The sequence below is a fragment of the Cherax quadricarinatus genome, chromosome 41 (assembly GCF_038502225.1).
Source record: "Cherax quadricarinatus isolate ZL_2023a chromosome 41, ASM3850222v1, whole genome shotgun sequence".
Classification (NCBI taxonomy): domain Eukaryota; kingdom Metazoa; phylum Arthropoda; class Malacostraca; order Decapoda; family Parastacidae; genus Cherax; species Cherax quadricarinatus.
Genome location: NC_091332.1, coordinates 9,416,489 through 9,439,364, shown reverse-complemented (window position 1 = coordinate 9,439,364; position 22,876 = coordinate 9,416,489). Strand labels below are relative to the sequence as shown.

The window sequence follows — 22,876 nt, the reverse complement described above, 5'->3', positions numbered from 1 at the left end:
CGTAAGTCGGATGGTAGGTGTATATATAAAATATACACATTTTATTGGCTGTCTCCAAGGTAGGGTACCCACCTAAAAAAAGAGAAATAGTTTTGTCATTTTACTAGATGTGTTTTCACTTCACAATCCAGATGACCCTCCAATTGCAATATCCCTACCCTTCAAAGTGCAGGCTTCCCACCCCCCCAGGACTCAAGTCCAGCTAACCTGCTTCCTCTGAATTCTTTCATTACCCTTCTCTAAAACAGTATGTAAAGCATTAAAAACCACTTGCCTCCACGCTGATCAAGTATGGTCATGCTGGATACTCGATTCCCTAACCTGCTCCTTCCAGGGACAACCCCTACTCCGGTCCCAGATTTATACAGCCTCATCTCTAAATGTCCAAACCCTTTCTCAGCTGTGAAATGCACTTCCCTTTGATTATAATTATGATCTTGGTGATCCCACACTGTCTTCTAATTTCTATTCTCTAATATTCACACTAAACATACATTGCTCTAAAATGTGACATCTCCACTCCCTTTAGCTGCATCCTCACTGCAATGTGCCTTACTCAAAAGTGTTGGTACAAACCAGTCTACTCCCAAATATACACTGACTTTCTCCATACCACCATCCTTCAACCTTTCATTACTTTATACGCGTCTCATATTGCAGGAGAACAAAAAAAATTTTGGTAATGATAGAGTGGACATGTCAGTAAATGTCTATAAAAGATGAGGTGAGCTGTGGAAGAGATGAAGGGAAAAAAGGTAGATGATGTGTTGAGGTATCTGAAAAGAATAGTTTATGGAGGCAGAAAACTATCAACACTTGTATGGGTTTTGAATGCTACAGCGAGATTATTAACCCTTTGAGGGTTTTCGTCGTACTAGTACGTCTTACGCGTAGGGGTTTTTGACGTACTAGTACGCATAAATTCTAGCGGCCTCAAATCTCGCGCGAAAAGGCTGATAGGCCTAGGTGTGAGAGAATGGGTCTGCGTGGTCAGTGTGCGCGGTAGAAAAAAAATCTGGGACCCAGTGGTGCATTGTGGGAATGCCCTCTTAGTAAACAATGTCCACCATGCCTCGCGGTAAGAAGCTCCTCACTCCTCGGCGAATTGGGACACTTTTGTTCCCCAGTGACAGTTCTAATAGTGATGGAAGTGCCAGTGAAGATGAGTTTCGTGGTTTTAGTGAGGTTTTGATCGAAACTAATGACCATAATATCGGTAATAGTGAAGAAAACCCAGACGACCCTCAGCCTTCCACCTCTGGTGCTGGGCCCTCGTGTTCACGTTCATTTGTTCCAGAACCCAAGAGGAAACTTCTATTTTCCCAAATCCCAGACTCAGATGAGAGCATGGGTGATGATAGTGATAGTGAATATGAACTACAAGCTCTTCAAACTAGTTCCAGTAGTGATAGTGAAGTGCAATATTCCCCAGTGAAGCGTCAGTATATACGACGATATATGCGCTCTGGAAGTGTGCCATATGTTATACCAAGGGGAAGGAGTGTATCTCGGAGTACATCCCGTGGCTGTACAACAGGAACAGACAGTGAAAATGACGAAGATACTGTTGCAATTGGGATGGAAAATGTGCGTGGTGGTAGTGGTGCCGGCGGTGAGGCACCAGCAGTGGGCCATGCTGCCACCCACGCTGCCAGCCACGCCGCTGCCTCAGCTGATCTAGAACAAAGGCCACCATCCCCCACTCCCCCACCACACCAGCCTCCACAACCACAACCTCCACAACCACAACCACCTGTCATTGTCCAGTACCCACCAGCAGACCGCACCTGGGATTGGCAGGAAGCTGTCAATTTTGTTCCAAATCCCCACCAGTTTGATGGCAGCCAAAGTGGAATACGGCCATCTTGTGCACTTGGGAACAATGCCACTGAACTGGAATGTTTCGAGTTATTCTTTGACGAACCACTGATGAAAAGTATTGTCATGGAAAGCAACACATACTACGAGTACACCATGGCAAACACAATACTTTCACCAAAATCACGTCTACACCAATGGAAGGAGGCAACTGTGGCTGAGATGTATCTTTTCTTTGCCACAATAATGCTTATGCCACATGTGTATAAGCACAAAGTGAAATCATACTGGTCAACAGACCCCCTGATTGCAACACCAGGTTTCAGTGATATAATGCCAGTGAATCGATTTGTGCTAATGTTACGTATGCTTCACTTCTCAGATAAAACCAGGCCTGACAGAACTGACAGGTTATATAAGATTAGGAATGTGTTTGTGTATCTGAAACAGAAATTCAGTACTCATTTTTATCCCTTCAGGAAGCTTGTAATTGACGAGTCTTTGATTCTGTTCAAAGGAAGACTCTCTTTCAAGCAGTACATACCAAGCAAGAGGAAACGCTTTGGTATAAAGTTGTTTGTGCTTTGTGATTGTTACAGTGGTCTGGTATTGGATATTATTGTGTACACTGGAAGTTATACATTGCAAAATACCAGGAAGTTATTGGGCATCTCAGGTGATGTGGTTCGAACAATGATAGAACCATACCTTGGTAAGGGGCATATATTATATACAGATAACTGGTACACAAGCCCCTCACTCAGTGATTTTTTGCGAGTGAACATGACAGATGTGTGTGGCACAGTGCGTGCAAATCGAAAACATATGCCCAGGTTTGATGCTGGCACTCGCAGAGGTGAGGTGCAGGCGTTTGCTGCCAATGACATCATGGCATTTCGGTGGCATGACAAACGAGATGTCACACTGTTGTCATCAATTCACCCTAATGAAATGGCAGACAGTGGCAGGCAGCATAGAGAGAGAAATGAACCCATTCTAAAACCTGCAGCTGTGATTGATTACACCTTCAACATGCGTTCAGTGGACAAATGTGACATGCAGATTGGGTTTGCTGATTGTGTTCGCAAGAGTTATAAGTGGTACATCAAACTGTTTTTCCATCTTCTGGACATTTCCATGCTCAATGCTTATAATATGTATAAGATGAGCACCAGAAACAAACCACAGTACGGCGAATTCTGTTTGTCTGTCATCAGACAAATAGTATTCAAGTACCAAGGAACAGCACCTGCAATTGACCGCCCACCAAATTATCAACAACTACCTGCTCGTCTGAAGCATGGTGATCACTTCCTGGTAAAACTGCCTGCTACTGCTTTCAAGAAAAAGGCTCAGAAGAGGTGTTACGTCTGTGCACATACAAAAAAACGCCCACGACAACGCAGAGACACTCGTTTTATGTGTGAGGAGTGCAAAACTCCACTGTGCATGACACCATGTTTCAAAGACTTCCACAGGCTGCAGAACTTCTAGAAACATGTCCTGTGACTGTATATGTGTATATAAAATATAGAAAAATAGTAATAAACAACATTTCATATCGTTTGTTTGTGTAAATATTTTCTGTAAACAAAATAATGACAACAGTGTTTACGCCCTTATTGTGTAGTATTGAAAAAGAAATAACTTACAAAATACTGATCATGTTGGCCTCAGAGGCCATAAAAGTTACTCAGAAAAAGAAAAATTGAAAAAAAATTGAAAATAGTACATAAAAAAGTAAATAGAAAAATACCGGGTGACGGCAGTCGGCGATGTTACCATATGTTGTTCAATTTTGGCAAATTTCACACCTCCATATCTCGGTAAGTATTGACGTTAAAATTTTTTTGTTTAGCCTATAATGTTTAGAAAAAAATACTCTATTTTTTCATAAGAAAAAATAATTTTTTTTTTTTTTGAAATTTGGCCGACCCTGAGAACGAGTTTCGGAGAGGGCCTGTCGACCCTCAAAGGGTTAAAGGCAGTGGAAAAGTCATGTTTGAGGTGTGTAGTGTGAATATGCCAAAATTTGGTGTCGAGTCACCCCAAGGGTATACAGAAGGCCGAGGTGGTTTGGGCATGTAGTGAGGATGCAAAGGCACAATACCATGACTGGAACAATACACAAATAACCTACGACGACATTTCGGTCCAAATTGGACCATTTACAGAGTCATACTAACAGAAAGAGAAGCACTGCAAGGGAGCTAGGGGGACAATTAAAAGGATGTATAAATCTGGTATGGAAGGGGGTTTAAAAAAAAAAAAAAAGGCTGGAGACCATTCAGTCCTATCTGAACATGCACAAGTGGTTTTTAATAGACTTGCTGTTTAATGTGAGCAGGTTAACTATGAAGAAATTCAGGGAAACATGTTAGCTGGAAGTGAGGTCATTGCTTACACACTGGAGGAGGGGTGGAGATATAGCCAGAGGTAATCTGATTGTGATGACAGCACACTTCTGGAGAAAGGGTAACTGAGCTAATGCATATTTTTATTTGAGTTGCCCTGCCTTGGCAGGAGATGGCTGTCTAAAAGAAATTAAGTACTGTACTATACTGATAAGTGCAAAATTTTTAACATTTTAGAATGTCAACTTCAATATATTTTTAAAAGTTAAAAGAGTAGGATAAATAACATAGCATTTTACTGAAAATCTTTATACATGAAGATATATCTTCCAATGTGGTCCATAATTTAAAGTGAAAATTTCATCTATTCTTCTCCTCACATCTTGAATTTCACCTTGAAGTCTGGAAAAAAAAAATGACATTTGGTTTATGGAAGTGGGGAAAGACTGCCAAGTGTGTTAACTCTTACAGTTCCTCGAGATATGGAAGACAAACGAGTTTGATCCATGGGGAGGTAAAGCCCACTTTCCTAGATCAAGAGGCCCATGCTGGCATCAAGGAATTTAATTTGTCCTTTCCCTTGGCTGAACTTAATTGCCTATTTCCCCCAAGTGCTGTATGTCCAACCCTGTGAGCTTACCATTTTCCCCTAAATCTAATTATTACATTCATGGAGGAGCATCAAATCCACAGGGGTCATACAGTGCTTGGGGAAATGGATGCACAATACTGTATGACCCTTGTGGGTTTAGTGCTTAGTTTTGATAATAATTGGGGAAAATAGAGGGCATTCTGGTTCAATCCAAGGGGAGCACAGGTTCAATTCCTTAGATCAAGAGCTGCTCACCAGCATCGAGAAACCTCCTTTGAAGGGCTCTAAATTTAATTCACATCAAGCTATGAACTATTTATCTGATGGATGCTGAAAGATTCTTAATGAAAGGAACTGGAGCTACCTTTCACTCCCTTGGATCTGGCTTGATTACCCTCCTTTCCCCACACACTAAAACCCTTTACAGGTTTAGTAGCTCCTGATAATATGCTTATCTAGTGCAACAAAATACTGTTGATCAATAAACTCGCCCTACTCTAAATAACCATATTGTAAATTGAAGCATTAAACCCTTAAACAGGGAAGGAAAGAAGAGCAATAAATTATTTTGAATGTGAAAACCCAATAATAAAGAAAACAGTGACATTAGTATTAACAACACAAGCCCATATGCACAATTTTGTAGGATAAAAACTATATACTAGTTAAACCTTCATGTAACATGTGGAATCCCTCCTCCAGGAGATACTTTGAAACAAATGAGGGGCTCTTGATCTGAGGAACTGATTCATCTTCCCCTTCCTTGGATCAAACCTAAATACCTCCCACTAAACAATCCCTTCCCTGAAGGGAGGTTCCATGATGCTGGTGAGGGACTCAATCTAAGAAACGGAACCTATACTCCAATTCTTTGAATTGGAGCAGGCACTGTATGCCCCCTATGGGTTTACAGTTCCCACATCAATGTAATAATACATGACCCCTACAAGTTAAATCCTTCCCACTGATTAAATAAGTGGGGTAAGGTGGCATTTGTGAGACTCACTTTGTAACAAAATTACATGAGGTTAACATCGGAAAAAGGGAAAGAAATGGGATTGTGCTCGTTTTCTTAATGTCATCATTAAACATAAATGAAATTAGATACATAATATAGGTCAGGTATGCATCTCGGATTATAAAGTGTGTCTATGGGATTTATTTTATAAACCCCAATGATGAAAAAAATCCTTAATATGAAATACTGCAATAAAGTCAGTTTCATTTCTGCAGCTGTAAAATCCTACTTCTCAATAACAAAAATGGGTTTCAATCTGAAATTTTCATATACTGTACTGTATAGTCTCATGCTTCTAATAAGGCAACAATATATTCCCTGCATTTTCTTTTTGCATTACTTAAAACAGCATTTCTGGTCTGAAAACTTGTCTACTTTATAACTAATTAAATGAATATGGCTTAAGATCTCAATCTGACATTAGATACAAATACAGTACTGACTAAAATTCATCACTGTTCTTACTTTGCATCAGTGGTAGAAGCTAGTGTTAACACATCTGAGAACTTCAATAACTCGTGTGCTAACTCAATGCTCTCTGAACCATAACGTAATTCTACCACTTTGAGACATTCTCGCAATTCCAAGCAGCAGCTCTTAAAGTCACCTGCAAGTATATTATAATCTAATTAATCACTCACGAGTAGTCAAAACAGATGCTAAAAGCAGCAGCTAAACAATTTTTAAAAAATTATAACCTACAAAGGAGAGGCGCCTTAATGCCAGTGAAGAGTTTTTTATTCAAGGAATTGGAGTTAATGTATTTTCCTGCATATAAGGTGCACTTTTTTCTCTCAATAAGTCTTGGAAAATCACCCTGTGCCTTATAGGCTCAAAGTCAGAGTCAAGGGTAGGCTTTAGGTTACTTGCAAGTGGTGTTTTATAAATGGACATGCAGTTCATTACAGTAGTAAGTTGGAATGCTTGTGCACCTTATATGCTGGAAAATATGGTACTCTTCCCTTGGATCAAATCTGCCTCCCATTTCCCAGATGCTGTATGACCTCTAGAGGTTTGGTGCTCATCATGAAACAATAATAATACCATGAACATTCCTGTCTGTTAATGAAAACCTTCCAGTGTTGGGGGTCCATGTTTTCAAACTTTTTATCGAATCTGTTTAGGGTTGCAAAAGCTTCTGCTAAACCCTTCACAGTGAATTTTCTTTGGGGTGGTTGTTCTCCTGCATAGGCCATGATGAATAAACCAAATATGAGATTAAATCAAGAGCAAGGGAAAATGATGCTATCAAGAGATTTGGTAAACAGATGTATGAGACTGCTGCCAGCGTAACACGGTATACTGTCGTGTGCAGTTTGTCGTTGACCAAAACATCGTTATGCAGCACATAACCATAATTGTGTTAAAGATTTATGAATTAAAGAGAAATAAATGTTGGATTAATTAAAAGTCTAGGGGAAGGGGAGGGGGAGGCTGCTATAATTATTTACATGAAATAATAAAGCCATGTGCATAATTTAATGCAATGAGATGAGGGGACTCACTCCATCTGCAAATAGTGGCCTCTGTGCACTGTTGGCCTATTTTTGGTTGAAGGGGTTGATTCTTAGATCCTGGCCCTGCCTCTTAACTTGCCACTCTTCAGATTTATTCCCTCTTAGCCTCATGGGTCTTACAGTACCTGCTCTTAGAACTATATATGGAACCCACTTCCCAACCACTCTGAGACTAAAGAAATACTTCCTAATATCCCTGTGGCTCATCTATGACTAACTTCCACCTATTAAACAGCTTATCCCTGTCTACCTTATCAATTCCACTGAGTATTTTGCTCTGGTTGTGCGTGCATGTATGTACTACTCGCTTATATGTGGTTGGAGGGGTCGAGTCAGAGCTCCTGGCCAAGCATGTGTGGAGGGATGTCCTGAGCTAACTGCACCAATAAGACAAATGAATGGTGCCCTGATAGTAATATCAAATGAGAGACCAGTTCATTAGCCACTTGTTCGAAAGTAGAAATGGCAGCCAGAGTAAACATACAGGTGGACGGGGCACAGGCCAAGAGAAATCAGGGGTCTTGGGATATAAATAAGCCCCATCAGACTTGATTCAGAGGAATCAAGCCATGAGGGATGGGAAAAAAGGGTGCATGGAGCAAGTGCCAGTGGCTCATGTCCTTAGTAAAAGGGACAACTGCAATGAAGTCCTTTATTTACCCTTTCACTGTCAAAAACCCCTGAAATTAAAAGTGCTGACAGTGTTGGGAATTTAAAAAAAATTCTGAAATTGTAGAGAATTTTTTTCTGAAAATAATGACACCAAAAATATGAAAATTTTGGAAAGCTTACAGGCTTATAAAGGTGGAAAGTTGGCAGTCTGGGCACAATTTATCCACCAGCAATTTTGTCTACTTTGAGTTCTATTTTAAGCCAATTCTATTGCTTAATTCATCCCAATTCTTAGCTATTTTAAAGGCAAACCTTCCATTCTATCAAATGAGCACAAGAAATGCCCATTCAACTATCAGAACTACCCTATAAAGTGCACAGAATACACAAATAACCCGCACATAGGAGATAAACTTATGACAAGGTTGGTAACTTGGCTAATTTTACACAAAATTAAAAAATATATATAATTTAAAAAGGTCCAAAATAAACACTAGGCATTCCATTATTATTATTATAATCAAAAAGAAGCACTAAGCCACAAGGACTATACAGCGCTGCAGGGCAGGAAGGAAGCGAGGGCATCAGGTGGCAAAAGGGAGATGGATGAGTAATAGGTTACGGATAACAGCAGGGTAGTGGATGGTGAAAGGGTAAAGGGCAGCAAGAGACTGAACTAGAAAGGGCTGAGGGGAGTGCGAAAAGTATCATCAGAGTTTGTGGAGTAAATCAGTCGTTGTCAAGAAGTCAATGAGAGAGTCAGGATTAAAGGAGGGTCCATCAGCAAGAAGGGAAGGTAAAGAGAGAGTAGTAGAACGAAGACGACGGAGGTAAATTCTGCGTGCTCGTTGATAGAGAGGGCAATCTAACAGAATGTGGCTAATCGATACTGGAACTTGACACTGCTCACAGAGAGGAACAGGGTGCCTCTCCACGAGATACCCATGAGTAAGACGAGTGTGGCCAATGCGAAGGCGGGAGAGAGTGGTCTCCCAACCTCGGCACTGATGACAAGAAGACGGCCAGTAACCTATGCTCGGTTTAATAGAATGAAGTTTGTTACCGAGCAGAGTTGACCAACGTTGTTGCCAACGGGTGCGAAGGTGGGTAGCTATTGCAGCAAAATAGTCCAGAAATGGAACACCTCTATAGGAAATTGGTAGGTCATGTACTGCTGACCGCGCAGCAGTGTCTGCCTGTTCATTGCCCTGCACGTCGACATGACCAGGGACCCAACAAAAAACAATATCTTTATGTTTGGTAGAGATACGGCGTAGCCAAAGTTGGATACGGAGAACTAGGGGGTGAGATGTATCAAATTTTCGTATAGCCTGTAGAGCACTAAGGGAGTCTGAGACTACCACAAATGATGACACAGGCATAGATGCGATGCGAGTAAGTGCTGCAAGAATGGCATACAATTCAGCAGTAAAAATGCTAGCCGAAGATAGTAAATGCCCCCGCACGACACTGTCCGGAAACACTGCTGCGAATCCGACGCCGTCTGAAGACTTAGAGCCATCTGTGTACACAGTGATGGCATGAGAATGAGAGTGGAAGTGACCAAGAAAAAGAGACCGGGAAGCCACCGTAGGCAGTTCGGCTTTTGAGCAAGGGAGTGAGAAAGAACAGACTCGAACAGCTGGAACTTCCCAGGGGGGTAGGGAAAAGTGAGATGCTACATGCTACGTATCCAAGCGTAGTAAGGGGTCTATGGTAGAACGGCCCTTATGAAAGCCATATTGACTAGCGGAGAGACTGTTGTGTCTCTAAATATCACATTAAACGTCGATTTACGAGACGTTCCATCACTTTGCAAACTGCACTAGTAAGAGCGATGGGACGATAGTGGGAGGCATCATGTCCTGTAGTACCCGGTTTGTGGAAAGGGAGAACAATGGCAGATTTCCACAGCTGGGGAAGAACTCCTTGTGCCCAAATAAGATTGAAGAGGTCGTAAGAGGACTACAAGGGCTGACCGATGTAAATGTTATAATATACGAATATGAATGTCGCCAGGCCCAGCTGCCGATGATCGGCAAGCTGAGAGCATTGCCTCTAGTTCTTGAAGTGTAAAAGGCACATTATACTGTTCTTCTCTGAGAGAAGAAAAGTCCAAGGGTACTAACTCTCTGGCAGACTTTGAGGAAAGAAACAAGGGGCATAGATGGAGCCCCCGGGAAATACGGACCAGATGTGTGCCAAGTTCAATGGCAACGTCGAGAGGGTTTGCTACATCAACACCAGCGACCCGTAGAACAGGAGCCGGGTCAGGAGAGTATTTACCACTCAATTTCCTCACTTTTTTCCAGACTGCACTCATAGAAGAAGCAGAGGTGATGATGGAAACATAGTCTCGCCAGCAAGTGCGTTTAGCTTCACAGATGACACGGCGAGCGATCGCACGCTTCTGCTTGAAATCAAGAAGTCTCTCAGCGGTTCTATTGTACCGGCACCTGCCCCATGCAGCGCGTTTCAAACGTACTGCACAAGCACAAGCAGGAGACCACCAAGGCACGCACTTCTGAGAATGCCTGCCTGAAGTTTGGGGTATAGAATGAGAAGCTGCGGTATAAACTGACGTCGAGAAGATGTGTAGGAGCTCATCAATGAAGGATGAAGAAGGAACCTCACTAAAAGCAGCGAGTTGCGAGTAAAGATCCCAAATTGCCCGATCAAATTGCCAGCGAGGGCTACGGAAAGGTGGTGAATAGGAAGGAGAAGTAAGAATGATTGGAAAATGATCGCTGTCATGTAAGTCCGGTAGAACAGACCAGGTGAAGTCTAGTGCAGTGGAGGAAGAGCAGACTGATATATCGATGCAAGAGAGAGTATGAGTACGAGGATCAAAATGGGTGGGAGTACCAGTATTTAAAACATAGAGGGGGTGAGAGGCGAGAAAAGCCTCCAACTGGATGCCACGTGAGTCACAATGAGACCCCCCCCCCCCCCGAGGAAATGGTGGGCGTTAAAATCACCAAGTAACAGAAGTGGTGGTGGTAAGGATGAAACAAGAAAGGTTAAGTCTGGGATAGAAAATGCTCGAGAAGGAGAGAGATATAAAGAACATATTGTAAACCACTTATTCAAGTGGATACGGGCTGCAGTGTAATGCAGCGAGGTATGGACAAATAGTTGACAGTACGGAATATCATTGCGTAGAAGAAGGGCACTTTCATTAAGGTCCCATCTGAGAAAGGATCCGAAGAATACAATAAATTATAGCCTGAGATAGGTTGGAAAACAGCCGAGTGTAATTTTGGTTCTTGTAAGCAAGCACCAACAGGGGAAAACCTGAAAAGCAACATCTGAAGCTCACCCCGATTACCCCTGAGGCCGCAGATATTCCACTGTAAATAGGCCATGATTGGCGATGAAGAAAATACCAGGAATCCGTAGGGAAAGGCACCTACAGACTAGAGGGGTTAGAAAAGTCAACGTGTGGTGGCATTGGAAGACGTTCAAGCAGCGAAGGAACGGAGTGTTGTGAAGATGGAGGAGAGGGAAGAGAAGGAAGAGGAAGTGAATCAGTGTCCATTGAAGGTTTAGTCTCTGCAATATATTCTGAAATGGCTTCAAGTGTTTCTGAACTCAAAGATGTATGGGAGACCATATTGGAGATAGAAGGGGGAGGGTGAGTAAAGATTGGGACAGTAATGGACTGTACCAAAGTAGAGAGGGAGGAAAGAGTGTAAGGGACTGGAGATGAAGTGTGGGGGGGGGACAGAAGAGGCAGAAACCTGGGAGGTGGCAGAAGAGGGAGAAACTTGGGAGGGGACGGGGGTGGAAGGCATAGTACGAGGAGGAGGGTGAATCTCCACACTTGTAATAGAGCCAGAGAGAGGGGAAGAACTTGGCCCAGAGACTGGAAAGGTAAAGTGTGGAGGTGGAAGAAGGGAAGGAAGGGGCAAAGAAGATTTGAGCAATGTGGATTTTTTTGTACTTCTGAGAAGTAGAGGGGCGATTGGTATTAGGTGTCATACGAGGTCTTGTCGATACTGGGGCTTGTGAGGAAGGACGCGAAGATGTGAGAACAGACTGAGTTGTAGTCGGGACGTCAGAGCCAAGGACAGCAAAAGGATTAGATGCCGGAGTGGCTATGGGAGGGGTAACAACAGAGGCGGCTGCAGAAGATGGGACCCCAGAAGTGGGGGGATGTTTTGAAACACGAGAATAAGAAACACAGGGTAGTCTCCCTTGGAGGCGGAGATGAGTAACTGCCATAGCATAAGGGAGACCTCCTGCCTCTTTGAGGCAATGGATTTCACGTTCATTTAAGTAGACCTGGCAATGGCGGGAGTACGAAGGGTGAGCTTCATTACAATTAAGGCAAGATGGAGGTTGACTGCAAGATGTATTAGAATGGTCGTCAGCACCACAGACTGGGCATTCGGCCATAGATCTGCAATATTTCGCTGGGTGACCAAAACGCCAACAATTTCTACACTGTTGCTGTGTAGGTATCACCTTTCGAACTTGTAACCGATGTCCCGCGACATATACAGAGGACGGGAGTTCTCGGCTGTCAAAAGTTAAACGAGCTACATTGCAAGGGTAATGTCTCCGCCCACGGGCAGGAAGGACATAAGTGTCTACTGTGAGGATTGGGAGATCCTGGAGTTCCAGCTGTTCAAGAATGTCATTGCCACATGACTGGAAATTCTGTTGGACTATGGTATGGGGCAGAATGACAGTACCACTACAAGAATTGAGAGAAAGATGTTTTTCAATAGTGATAGTAGTAGTATCCATATGCAAAAGGAGAGAAAGATCATGAGCTTGGGTAGCATTCTGGACAGTGACGATGCGCGTACCGCTCTTGAGAGCATGAAATGAAATATTTCTACCAACATGATGCAGGAGCGCTTTGCCAATACTATGGTCAGAAAGGTAGGCAGAAGAAGAAGTCGGTCTTAAAGTAAAGAATTTAGTCCATTGTGTGGTCCGAAACTGAGCGTGGAGAGGGAGTGCATGATGTGTCGGTCTTTTCCGAGTAGAATGGGAAGGTAACGAAGGAGCATCATCAGGAGATTGACGTTGGTGTTTAGGAGTAGGACCAGAGTTGGTCCGGCGTGAAAGGGGCGGGCGATTCGAAAATTGCCGTACCGTAGAGGGAGAAGCCGGAAGCATAGTCAAAGGAGAGCGGAGTTCAGACAAATCGAAGGAGTCAGTCGAAGCCCCGGTACCTGAAGCGGGTGAGGAAACAGCACCAGCAAGAGGTACAGGGGCATCAGGAGTGTCCGAAGAGTGGTCTAAAAACAAGGCAGGGTCAGAATGGGGTGCGGTATCAAGAAGGGGCCCGGGGGTAGTGGGTTCATGGATTGGGTTCTCCATGGTTAGGTTACTCCTTTGCTTTTTGTTTTTAAGAAAAAAAAAGAAAGAAAAGAAAATAAAAATAAAAAAAGAATAAAAAAAAGGGGGGAGCGGGGAGGAATAGTTCCCAGGAGGAATGAAAGGGCCGGAAATCTCCCTCCGTGCCCAAGAGGACCTCAGCACCGCTAGTAGCGCAGATGCAGCATGGAACCCGTGCCATACCCTACCCTTCATGCCAGTAAACCAGCAATCCGGGATAACAACCTCACATCTGCCGAGCTACCTCGGTGGACAAAAGAGAGGGCGGCCGGATATCCGCCACAAAGCATACCTCCTTCGGCCACCACCCCCGGAATCCGAAAGGTGGCTTCCAGAGATACACCCGTCGCCCGAAAGACACCCAAAGCTATTCCGGGATACTGGAGAGAGATCGGGACATCCCCAGGCGATCGAGATTCCACGGCAAACTACGCCACCGCCAAGAACCTCAATGGAATGGGATGGACCCCGGTATCCTTTCCCCTACCTAGGAACTAGCGCGCCTGTGGGAGAAATCCCAAAGGCCAAAAAGAGGAAGGGCAAAAGGGAGGGGTGGGGAGGAGGAAAGGAAAAAGGGGAGGATGGGATAGGGGAGGGGAGATTGGGGGGTAATTAGGTTCGGTCTGAGGAAGAAGACCGACAGGTCTAATTCCTCAGACCAAGAGCCTCTTCACCACGCCAAGGAGCCCCCCTTGAAGAGGACTAGGCATTCCAGATGACTAAAATAACATTTCCTCTCCTATATTACACTTGCCTTCCATTTTAAATTTATCATCACACAAAAAATAAAGTATTACTGTATTTCTTAGATAATAAAGTAAAACCAGGAATGATTGGTTATGGTTTATGGTATCCTAATAATGAAGCAGACCTAGTAAAAACTCATAAAGCATACCATGGGGGGAAAGAGAAATTGTCAAAAGTCAAATATTTCTGCTACTTCAACTCTTGACACCAACCATCATGTGTATTTCAGTAGTATGTCTTCCATTCTATCAACTGATATAAAAAAAACAGCCAATAAAATCATCCTAGACAACACTTCAAAGTCACTATTTTAAACCAAACACAAGGTCAGAGATTTGCTTTTCTCCATCATGCACTACATGGGGGAAGGATTTTTTTACCATGCATATTCACCACAAACCAATTTCTCTCATGTCTAGGCCAAAATTTGCCACTCACAGCATATTTGAGGACACTGTGCTTAAAATGTAGATCTGCATACAAGACAGCATAAGGGCTAAAGTTTCATCCAGAATTAGGCTTTTTCAAGTCCAAATGAAGGCTTTTACTGCAATTTTTTTTTTTTTTTTATCAAATGTCACTAGCTCATCACTGTCTCCACCATGGTCTCTTGATGGGACCAGGCCCATCGATGTAGGAGGCAGCTGGATGAGGACCAGAGCAATGGGAAGGACATGGAATAACACAACAGGGCTTCTAAATGAGGAACCATCCCAATCTGAACACAGCTTGATCTAACAGCAGGTAACCAGTACTCCAGAGAAAACAAATGTTCACCCACAAAAATATTAGGCAGTCGACGGGGCCCCGAAGAACCCTGAGAAATAAAGAATGGAACGGATGACAAATGAATCTTAGCGCAACCTTGAAGTCTTGAGCAACACTGATGATAACAAGTGAATATCTGGCAACTGAGGTGTAAGAGGACATTACTGATCAGAGAGCATGCATATAGATCTTATTTAGGCTTGAAGAGGGGAGGTTTTGGTATGGTATATTTCAGGTGGATCCACAAGTGTTCCACAGTAGAAAAGCACATTAACAGATCTGCAAAATTTCTCATTCTAATGCACTCTTTTTCATGCTAAATTCAGCTTATGGATGATATAGTATTTGGTAAAAGAAACTTAATTTTTATACTTTGCACGATAGGAAAAGGTAACTAAATGGAGTATTTAAAATGCTAATTGTAGAGATTTAAATTTTTCTTAGCTTCAAAGTTAGTTTTATTTTGTTAACAGTAAAATGGTGCCCTAATTGTTGAACTTTTAACAAAACTTCAACAAATGTCAAGTATCATAAAATATTTAGAATTTTTACCTAATTCACTGAAAGCACGTGCAAGTGTGTCCCGCACAGAAATAAAGTACTGATTTTCTGGCAGGTAAACCTCAGATCCTATTGAGACAGCTTTCTTTAGAAAGCTCACAGCACTTGATACATCACCTTTCAGTAAAGTCTCTTCACCTGTAACAAGAAAAAAGAGGCCAATTCATTCACATAATTCTTGAATCTATGATTAATTTTAATTCAAAATGTGACAATGATGGCACACTACAGACCTTATATAAGGTTATTTTAGCTAATCTAACGTAGCTACACATAAAAATAAACCATGAAAATATTTAATGCGTGTGTACATGTATGTTATGAATGCATATGTATGAATGTACATATGTACTGTATGTATAACAGAAATCCTGTATTGATTATATTTTTGTATGCATGCTTACCAGCTTCAAATAAAGAGTTGACCTTAGTGCACACTTGTACTAAGTGTCCTGATGGCCTCTGTAGTTTATGACACTGAAGACAAAGAAAAACACCTGTACTCTCTGCAAAATCAGACCCTGCTGGTTCATTTTCCCCCATCCATGATAACACACCTCCACAGTTCTCACAATGAAACCCACTCCAGCTTGCCTGTAAAGTTAGTAGTTGTACAACAATAATTAGAAAATATTTTGAAATAAAGGCAGTTAATAAGACTTCAATATGTATGACATTTTTATTCGATCTATGTAAATTTACATAAAACTTTGGATATTTTAAGCCTTTGGAATATAGGAACCTTTTATAATGTTTTGGTAGTGTGTTTCACTTTTTTTTTTTTAGCCTTTTCTTTTCATGGAGTTTCTATTCATGTTGAGTTGAACACATGGGATATCAAAGAAAGATTTACTTCTTGTATTCTATCCTAAAATCAGTGCATCTGGTGTGCTGTATATGACAGAAAATACAGCAGAGTACATAGGTACTATTTAGTAAATCTTTTAAACAATTACTTTTTCTTATATACTGCACTTCTATATAAAATTTTAAGTGGTGAAACAAAATAAAACTCATGATTCAATCTATAAGAAACAAAAACAAAAAGTGTAATATATAAATTATATATAATTACCTCCTTCTGCAAGTATTCAGGCTGGGTGCATGGTTCACACTTGCACATAAAAAAATATTGTCGGTTTAAAGAATCTTGTCTCTCCTGACGTACCTGACGGCAGTAGTGTGGACCTGCAGAGAACCAAAGACAGTGTTTTAAAGCCTAATACAATACAAATCATTAGCAAATAAAAAATACACATTGTTTTCCCTATTAATGGCACTATAGCACTGCTTGATGGTGTTACATATTCATAAGCTTCACTAGATTTTTGCAGCCTGACCTCTCTGTCCACTGACTCAAAATTCTGTATGTCTTCTTTTTTGTTACAGTATATACAGTATAGTACTTCACCCTTCAAAATGCTCTTTAGGGTAATCTTGGCAATATTCCGAATAGTTTAGACAGAAATTATTCAAAATATCGCTTATACTTTATTATTATTATTACTTTTACCTCAGTGGCTGTCTCCCACCAAGGCAGGGTGATCCAAAGAAAACACATTCACCATCATTCATTTAATTGCATCTTGTCAGAAGTGTGCTATCACAATCACCTTCCATCTGCAACATCCACACACCTCCATCAGAGTGCAGGCACTGCCCTTTCCACATTCAGGACAACTCTAGTTGCCCTGCACCTCCTCATAAAAATTTATGTTTTTATTTTTTGATATCAGTAAAACTCTCCATGGGAAAGTGGGAAAAAAATTCTTCCTCCATAAGTCGTGTGTGTCGTAAGAGGCAACTAAAATGCCGGGAGCAAGGGGCTAGTAACCCCCTTCTCCTGTATAACTACCAAATTTAAAGAGAGAAGCTTTCATTTTTCTCTTTAGGCCACCCTACCTCGGTGGCATATGGCCGGTTTGTAAAAAAAAAAATTGCATACTGTATTACAATATTTCCCATTACACAGTATAAGACACACCAGTGTATTAGTGTGATATTAGAAGTTTTAAAACTATTACTAACTTAAAAATTGAAATTATTAGCTGTAAGACATATATGTAACATGAACCTAGGTGCTTCTTTGATAGAAGTAACAAATTTCTGAATGTGTTACCATAAAATATATGTAAAACAGCATAAAGGAAACACTATAGTCTACTGCCTATGTACATGTATACTAGTGTGTGTGTGACCCTGATCAACCAGGGTGTCGTAAGTAGATTTTCAAACAGAAGAGTAATAGTCTTGCTGATCAGGTAATCACTAGAAAAGCCTAGCCTCATAACAGATTCCAAGAGTAGAGAAATTCTTGAAACTGGTCAGAGGTATGTACATCTTTTATTCATGCTTTGTGCTAGCCACCCTATCTATTTTCTGATGCCATATTCTGTAGTTCTATATAGAGCTCTTTTGCTTTGTTCCATCTGAGCTATAAATATGTTACCCCTGAAAAATATACTAGAAATGGAATATTAATACTCCCTACCATAGCAGTTGTAAATTTGGCCATCAGAGTTGACATCTTCAATCGTCCGTATTACTAGCAAATCCTTATAAAAACTGTAAAAAGAAAGATGATGTTATTAACGTATAAAAGAGAATTACGACTTAAAAGAATTTCATTCACAATAATTACATAATTCCTTATTTATTTCTATTACACTGTGTTCCTTGTTAATTACAATCATTGCTGTCTGATACTGATGACTTCTAAGCACCAATGATTACCTACGGAGAAATGTAGCATTCATCATATCATGAAAGAGTTATCAGACAAGTATGATTATCACTGTATCGAGTACTGAAAATATGGTGAGCATGTGTGAAATTCTGCTGACTGGCGGTGCATTATATGCTCACACGGGTCATTACAATAAATCATTGCATGACAAAGAGGTGGCTCAAGTTGTCCTCTGATAAGTTGTATGGATAAGACTGAATATAGTGTGGGTTACTTGTGAAGAGGCTGAGCATAGCTTAAGTGCTAAGTATTAACTGAGCATGAAAACGGTCAGCTACTCTGGGTGTACCAAGGGGTATTGGAGAAAGCTTGAATCTCCTCAGTATAAAAGTTTTATAAGTGGCTAAGTGAACCATCCAAGGGGGGCAAGTGAACTTGAGTGTATACTGACGGTATGAAGGGGGCTAACAAGTGATTTAAGTTGGCTAAAAGAACTACTCCATTTGAGGGAGTAAGTGGATTTAAGTGAAGTCTGATAGAATTAGACAGTGGGTAGTTTAAAGGTTCCAAGCAGGATGACATGCCATCCACTTGTTTTCTCATACCTAGGGTAAAAGGGGAAGTTTTTACCTGGATAACCCACTCCCCCCTCCCACACAATACTCTATACCAAAAAGAGGAAATGACACAATAACCTTTAATGCCCTCTTAAGTCAACTGTTTACACTGATTTTGTTACTTAGATTCCACTTCGTTTATACACAAAGTGGAATCTGTTTTTACCTACTGTATCTCATAAAATGCCTTATTTTTCTCATGATTTTTTTAGTTACCACATATCAGTCTCTGTGATGCACTTTTTTATAACTTTTTTCAATGTCTATTTAGGTCAGTATCAGATACATGTGTGTTATGAAATGTTATGATGATTTAACCTAGTCCAGGCTACTAGAACTGTAGATTGACCCTAATAAAAGGATGTATTTTCACCTAACACATAAGTTAGTAAATTAGTACTATTAGTACCAGCGAGTGGCTAGCGCACTCAGCTCACACACTGAGGTCCTGGGTTCGAATCTCCTCCAGTATGGCTGGAAAACATTAGGAATGAGTTTCCATAAGACAAAACTGACCTAATTTGCCCAAAATGCTCTGTATAAGAAGGAGCTTTCTATATAGCAGTACACATGTCATTGATGTCAGCTAGGCCTGTATACCGTGTACATGTAGTAAATAAAGATATTATTATTATATCCTTATCCATCCCTTATTATACAAGTTTCACAAACCAAATATTTATTTACATGAATCCCATGCTAAACAATTAAGTTCATTATAAACTGAAAATAAAAAATCTGCATGTTTAAATACTACCTGTTGATAATATTAGGTTTACAAGAATGATTCATGAGGCTGGCAGTGGGGTAGATAGCAGATGCAATCCTCTTCTGTGACACTTTCTCAACCTTACTCTTCCCTCCTGCCAAATGATAAGATATATTTATATTGGTATCCAGACCAGAGCTTTGGTGAGATGGGTAAGGAAGAAGGATGGGTAAGGATAGAAATTTTGGAAAAGGGTGGGAGGGGGGAGAGAGGTAGGATATAAAAGGTAAGTGGCTCAACCACTTTGGTGTAATTTAAAAAGTGTACGTGAAATGATAAGATATTCTTTAAGAGGTATAAGACTAACCCATCAGAGTCACATAGATATAACAGAATATAAGTACATGACTCTGAATTGGTAGTAATTATACAAGTTGCAATTGCTTTTTTTTTTTTTTTTGCGATTGCACAACGGATATTTATGCGACAATGAAGGCAATAATTTTCTGGCCAGTTTATAGAATTCCGTGACAATGGCTTCTTACAGGTGGTGTCCAGCCATAGTAAATAGCATAATTTTTACATTAGGTTGTTATATAAGATATCTCCCTAACTGGGGGCAATGATGTACTCAGTATACATAGAAGGGTTCTGGTGTTACCCAATCTTCATCAGGGAGGTTGCTCAATATCATGGGTCGAGGGTAATCATCTTTATGTATAAAACCACGGACCCTCTGTGGGAGAGTCATTTTTTGAGTCCTGTGAGGAGGAGTATTGATGCTATAATCTGTGGTATTTACCACTTGTATAGGATGTTCTCTATCTGGCATGTATAGTTCTTGCATTGTATAGAGTTGTTTCTTTTTTAGGGTGTCAAGGCGTACATTTATGGCAGTAATATCTTGTTGTGTGTGTAAATCTGCCATTTTTACTCTGTCTCTCCTCCTGGTATCGGTAATGAAGCGAAGAGCTCTATTCTGGACCCTTTGTAACCGTAGCATATTTGTCTTTGTTGTTAATGACATTGGGACACAAGGGTATTCGAGTATAGGTCTTATTAACATTTTATACAGATGTTTTTTGACATGTTGAGGGGCTTGATTGAATCGAAAGAGACTGCTAAGACCGGCTTTGGCTATGTTGATCTTTTTAGTTACATGAGATGTTGAGTGGAGCAGCCTGTCTATGTCATATCCCAAGATCTTGTTAGGGTTTCTAATGGCTACAGGTGTACCTCTGATGGAGATACCCCCTTTATCTTCAATTGTTGATGCAAAACATCCTATCGTGCTAACAAGGACCTTGTCAGGATTAGTCGTAATTCTCCATTTCTTTTCCCAATTAGATGTTCGACGAAGTTCAATATTCATTTTTTCTATGACTCTCTCATACTTGTATTTTCCTGTTACCGGAGTTGATGAGACGACATGAATATCATCATCTGCAAACTGTATCACAATTGTATCATTAAACTCTGGTTGAGGAAGGTCATTCACATAAATGTTGAACAGAAGTGGACTGAGACAAGAACCTTGTGGGACACCAGCTGTCGGTATAAAAGGCTCTGCCGACCTGCCATGAAAGGTGGGAATGATTTTTCTTTGAGTTAAGAAATTATATATTACTCTGAGAAAAGTCCAGTTATGGTCTGGTAGGTCAATGAGTTTGTATATTAGGCCATCATGCCATAAGCTATCAAAAGCTTTATGAACATCTCTGGTGGCAATTAAGGCAAGATTCCCCTGATGCTTTAGACTTGCTACAGTATCGAAAATAACGTTTATTGCATGATTGGTACCTCTATGTGTTCTAAAGCCAAATTGTTTTCAGTAAAAAAGTGATTAAACTCCATATAGTAGTTCAATCTGTTGGAAATGACCTTCTCAAGAACTTTTCCAGTGACTTCAAGTAAAGATATAGGTCTATAGTTCCCAGGTTGGTGAATGTCTTTATTGGGCTTACCAAGAAAGATCATCCTAGCAGTCTTAAAAACCACTGGAAAATGTCCTGAGGCCAAGATGGCATTAAAGATATTTACCAAAGACTGTTTACAATTTCTGGGGAGGAACTTTATTTGTTTCATTGTTATTCCAGAGAGGCCAGGGGCTCTATTGTGCATTCTTCCAATAACCTGACTCATCTCTAGTAATGTAATAGGTCTAGTAAGCGGGTGGGTATCTTCAAGAGTTGAAGTATCGATGGAGGTAGTGGTTGTAGGTCATCCAAGTTCTCATCTCTCCATTCATTTACCAACTGATAATGATTATTGTTAAATTGACGACTGTTATTGTGGGAGAGAATTTTCTCCCATACATCACCCATCAAATTAGCTTGGTCCTGTGGATCGTCAAGTTTAGTTTCAACATCTTCATCATCCTCATCAGTGAAGGTATGAACTAGGTAGTTAGGAGCCTTGTACTTTGCCCCTAAAAGTTGTCGGATCTTACTCCAAAATTTTGCTGGTTCACGTTTGTACTGATTAGCTTGAAGAACTAGCAATTTCCATAAGTCCCGTTTGTGATGACTAATCATGTTAATTAATTCTTGCCTTAATTGGTGCAGTGTAGCTGCTGGTGGTTGTCGAGTTTGAAGATGCCTTCGACATTCTGCTTGATAATTTCTTAAATTGTCTCTAATTTCCCTAGTAGGTTTATATTGTTGGTAAATCTTTGTGGAAGCTAATTGACAAGTTGCATTAGTAGCTTCAATTATTCGATTATGCAGGGACCTGATTGCATCATCAATTGCAGTGGAAGGTAGATTTTCCAATGACACAATTTCATCGTCACCCAGAAATGCCCTGAAGGGGTCAAATCCTAGGGTGTTAAGATTGGGTTTAGGAGGTACAGGGATTCTAAATGGAGAAGTTTGTAGTTGTATTATAACAGGGATATGGTCAGATCCTACATTTCCACCAGGAGATATACGACAGTGAAAGATGTCACAGTCTCTGTTTGTCAGTACTATATCTGGTGTCCCTGGATGAGGTTCAATGTACGATTTAAAGAATGGGCCTTGAAATAACAAGTTTCTAGCTGTCATGATATTAAAGAGTTGTTTTCCTTTTAAGTCACCCAGTAGAATACCAGCTCCACAGTTGAAGAGGGCAGGGTGATGAGGATTAAAATCTCCCGCTAGAATTGTTGGAATATTTCTGCTTAATAACCTATGTAGAGGAATTGACTCTATATTGTTGTCTCGGGGGAAAATATCCAGTTCCTATCACTAGTTGTCCATGAGACGTTGTCATTTCTATTGCAAGAATGTTATCTTCATCAACATGAATATTTTTAAATGTATAGCCTAATTTAACTAAGATGGCTACAGCACTAAAGGGTCCTCTCGATTTCTCCACAGTGCAGTAACCACGTAATTTAATATGTTGATCAACTCTTGCAGCTGTCTCATTCAAAAGTATAACATCGGGATTGTAATTATGTAGTTCAACCTCAAGAAGGTAACGGTTATTAAAGAAATGTTGAACATTAAATTGGAAAATTGTAATCCCCATTATTTCTTGCAC

General features: G+C 40.7%; 1 protein-coding gene across 7 annotated transcripts in view; it reads right to left on the bottom strand.

The window, feature by feature from the left end:
* Positions 1 to 4,431: 4,431 nt before the first annotated feature.
* The window catches only part of LOC128695761 (SET and MYND domain-containing protein 4), a 100,318-nt gene continuing 81,873 nt past the window's right edge, over positions 4,432 to 22,876 (bottom strand). For all 7 annotated transcript variants that reach the window (XM_070092976.1, XM_070092974.1, XM_070092977.1 and 4 more), the window contains 7 exons: positions 19,400 to 19,505; positions 17,831 to 17,904; positions 16,415 to 16,527; positions 15,744 to 15,933; positions 15,331 to 15,477; positions 6,248 to 6,389; positions 4,432 to 4,574 (listed from right to left, as the gene is read on the bottom strand). In XM_070092976.1, the coding sequence (XP_069949077.1) occupies positions 4,481 to 4,574; positions 6,248 to 6,389; positions 15,331 to 15,477; positions 15,744 to 15,933; positions 16,415 to 16,527; positions 17,831 to 17,904; positions 19,400 to 19,505 (866 nt within the window). In that variant the 3' untranslated portion in view covers positions 4,432 to 4,480. The remainder of the gene's footprint in view (positions 4,575 to 6,247; positions 6,390 to 15,330; positions 15,478 to 15,743; positions 15,934 to 16,414; positions 16,528 to 17,830; positions 17,905 to 19,399; positions 19,506 to 22,876) is intronic.